The following is a 2,065-nucleotide window of genomic DNA, read 5'->3' as shown; positions in this document are numbered from 1 at the left end:
CGCGCTGCTCGCCCAGACCCGCCGCCCGCTCGCCCTAGAGCCGCTCCCGCCGCCCCGCTGCCATCCCCGCCGGGTAAGTTTGCAGCCGCCCGGTGCCGGGGGAGGGCGCGGAAGGCGGGGGGGAGGGGGGGGGGAAGGCACCTGGCCGGTAACCCGGCTCGGCTATCGGTTGTGCGGCTTTCGGGGGTCGCAGCTCGGTCGTCCCCAACTCGGACCTCCAGACCTCCCCCGGTGTTAGCAGCATCCCCCCCTTTAACAGGTGGCTCGGTGCCTGCCGGCGGCTCCTGCGCCTTCCTCCTCCTCTTCCTCGCCGCCGCCGAACAGGTGGCGGTGTCGCCTCGCCTTCCTCCGTGCAGGTAGGGGGGTCCGCACCCCCCCATGCGGCCACCGCCGCCCCTCTCCCAGGGGTTTTTGCGACCCCCGGGGGCTGTGCTGCGGCGGGGAGAGATGGGGTGCGTGTGTGGAGGGGGGGGCGCCGTGCTCTGCCGCCTCCCCTGCTCCTCCGGGAGCCGCTCTCCCCGTGCCTGCCTTCATGGCCCCCCCGTGTGTCTTGTCGTTGCAGCGGGCATGGGGAACCAGGTGGAGAAGCTGACCCATCTGAACTACAAGGAAGTTCCCACGGCCGACCCGACGGGTATGGACAGGGATGAAGGGCCCAGGATCGGGGTCTCCTACATCTTTTCGAATGACGATGATGAGCTGGAACAGCAGCAGGATTCGGTGCACGACCTGGGCGGGGAGAACCCTGCCCTGCAGCCCTACGATCCGCAGCTGCACGAGGTGGAGTGCTCAGTCTACTACCGGGATGAGTGTATTTACCAGAAGAGCTTTTCTGAGGAGGACGTGCTGCCGGAGGAGGGCGATGAAGGAGGTGGGGGGCATCTGAGCACCTATACCCCGGAGAACCTGCTGAATAGGTGCAAACCGGGTGACCTGGTGGAGTTTGTGTGCCAGGCCCAGTATCCACACTGGGTGGTCTACGTGGGGGATTTTCAAGTTGTGCACCTGCATAGGCTGGAGGTGGTGAACAGCTTCCTCACGGATGCCAGCCAGGGCAGACGGGGCCGCATTGCCAACCGGCTGTACCGCTACAAACCCCTCAGCCCGGCCGTGGTGGTGCGCAACGCTCTGGAGCAGGTGGGTTGCAAGGACCGGGACCTGAGCTGGAGAAACTCTGAGTGTTTCGCTGCCTGGTGCCGGTACGGCAAGCGGGAGTTTAAAATCGGCGGGGAGCTGCGCATAGGCAAGCAGCCCTACCGATTGCAGATCCGGCTGGGTGACAAACGCAGCCACACGCTGGAGTTCCAGAGCTTGGAGGATCTGATTATGGAGAAGAGGAGAAATGACCAGATTGGTAGGGCTGCTGTGATCCAGGAGCTCTCCAGTCACCTGCAGGCTGCAGAGGAGGAGGAAGAGGAGGAGGAAGACCATCACCATCATCCAGGTGCTCGGACTGCTGTGGAGTAGCAGCCTCAGCACCACCATGCTGCTTAGCCTGGGTGATGGGGATTAAAACTGAAGGCTGCGAAATTGAGCTGTTATAAGCCCTTTGGGCCGCTTCGGTGCAGCTTCATTCCAATCACATGTGAAAGGAAGGGGGAAAGCTGATTAAGTGTCTGTGCTTTAGTGCTTAACTCCTTCAGTGCTTGATCATAAAACCACTGACTTACTTGTAGAGGATAAAACTCAGGGCAATTCTACCCCTCTCCGCTCCCAACTCCTTCCCTTCCTCTCTGCCCTCTTCGTGCATAGCCTTTCCCTCCACCATCTGCCAGTAGGCCTGACCCTACAAAGATGCTAAATGCCTTTGACATCTACTTATCAGCAGAAGTTAAGAGTATTTAATGCTATTAAGAAAGAACCAACAACTTTCAGGACATGGCCGTGTAGCTCTGAGCACGTGATTAGTTTGGTAGCTGAGAAGTGTGAGGATATTGTTTTCCCTTCTCCTCACCTGTTTCTCATCAGTTGTGGCTCCTGTTGGTATTGCAACGAGCTGCTTGCCTGCCTGCTGCAAGGCTTCATGGATTGGTAGCCAGCCCCACCCCCCACCCCCCAAAAGGTG

The 2,065-nt window shown here is 60.3% G+C and overlaps 1 protein-coding gene across 1 annotated transcript; it reads left to right on the top strand.

Annotated features, from left to right (window-relative positions):
* The first annotated feature begins 567 nt into the window (after nt 1-567).
* On the top strand, nt 568-1,467 carry LRATD2 (LRAT domain containing 2). Its single transcript, XM_074145660.1, has one exon. It carries the CDS (start codon nt 568-570, stop codon nt 1,465-1,467), a length of 900 nt encoding a protein of 299 aa, XP_074001761.1.
* Nucleotides 1,468-2,065: the final 598 nt, after the last annotated feature.

This window comes from Numenius arquata, chromosome 3, assembly GCF_964106895.1.
Source record: "Numenius arquata chromosome 3, bNumArq3.hap1.1, whole genome shotgun sequence".
Classification (NCBI taxonomy): Eukaryota; Metazoa; Chordata; class Aves; order Charadriiformes; family Scolopacidae; genus Numenius; species Numenius arquata.
The sequence above is the reverse complement of the archived record's forward strand: the minus strand, read 5'-3'. Positions and strand labels throughout refer to the sequence as shown.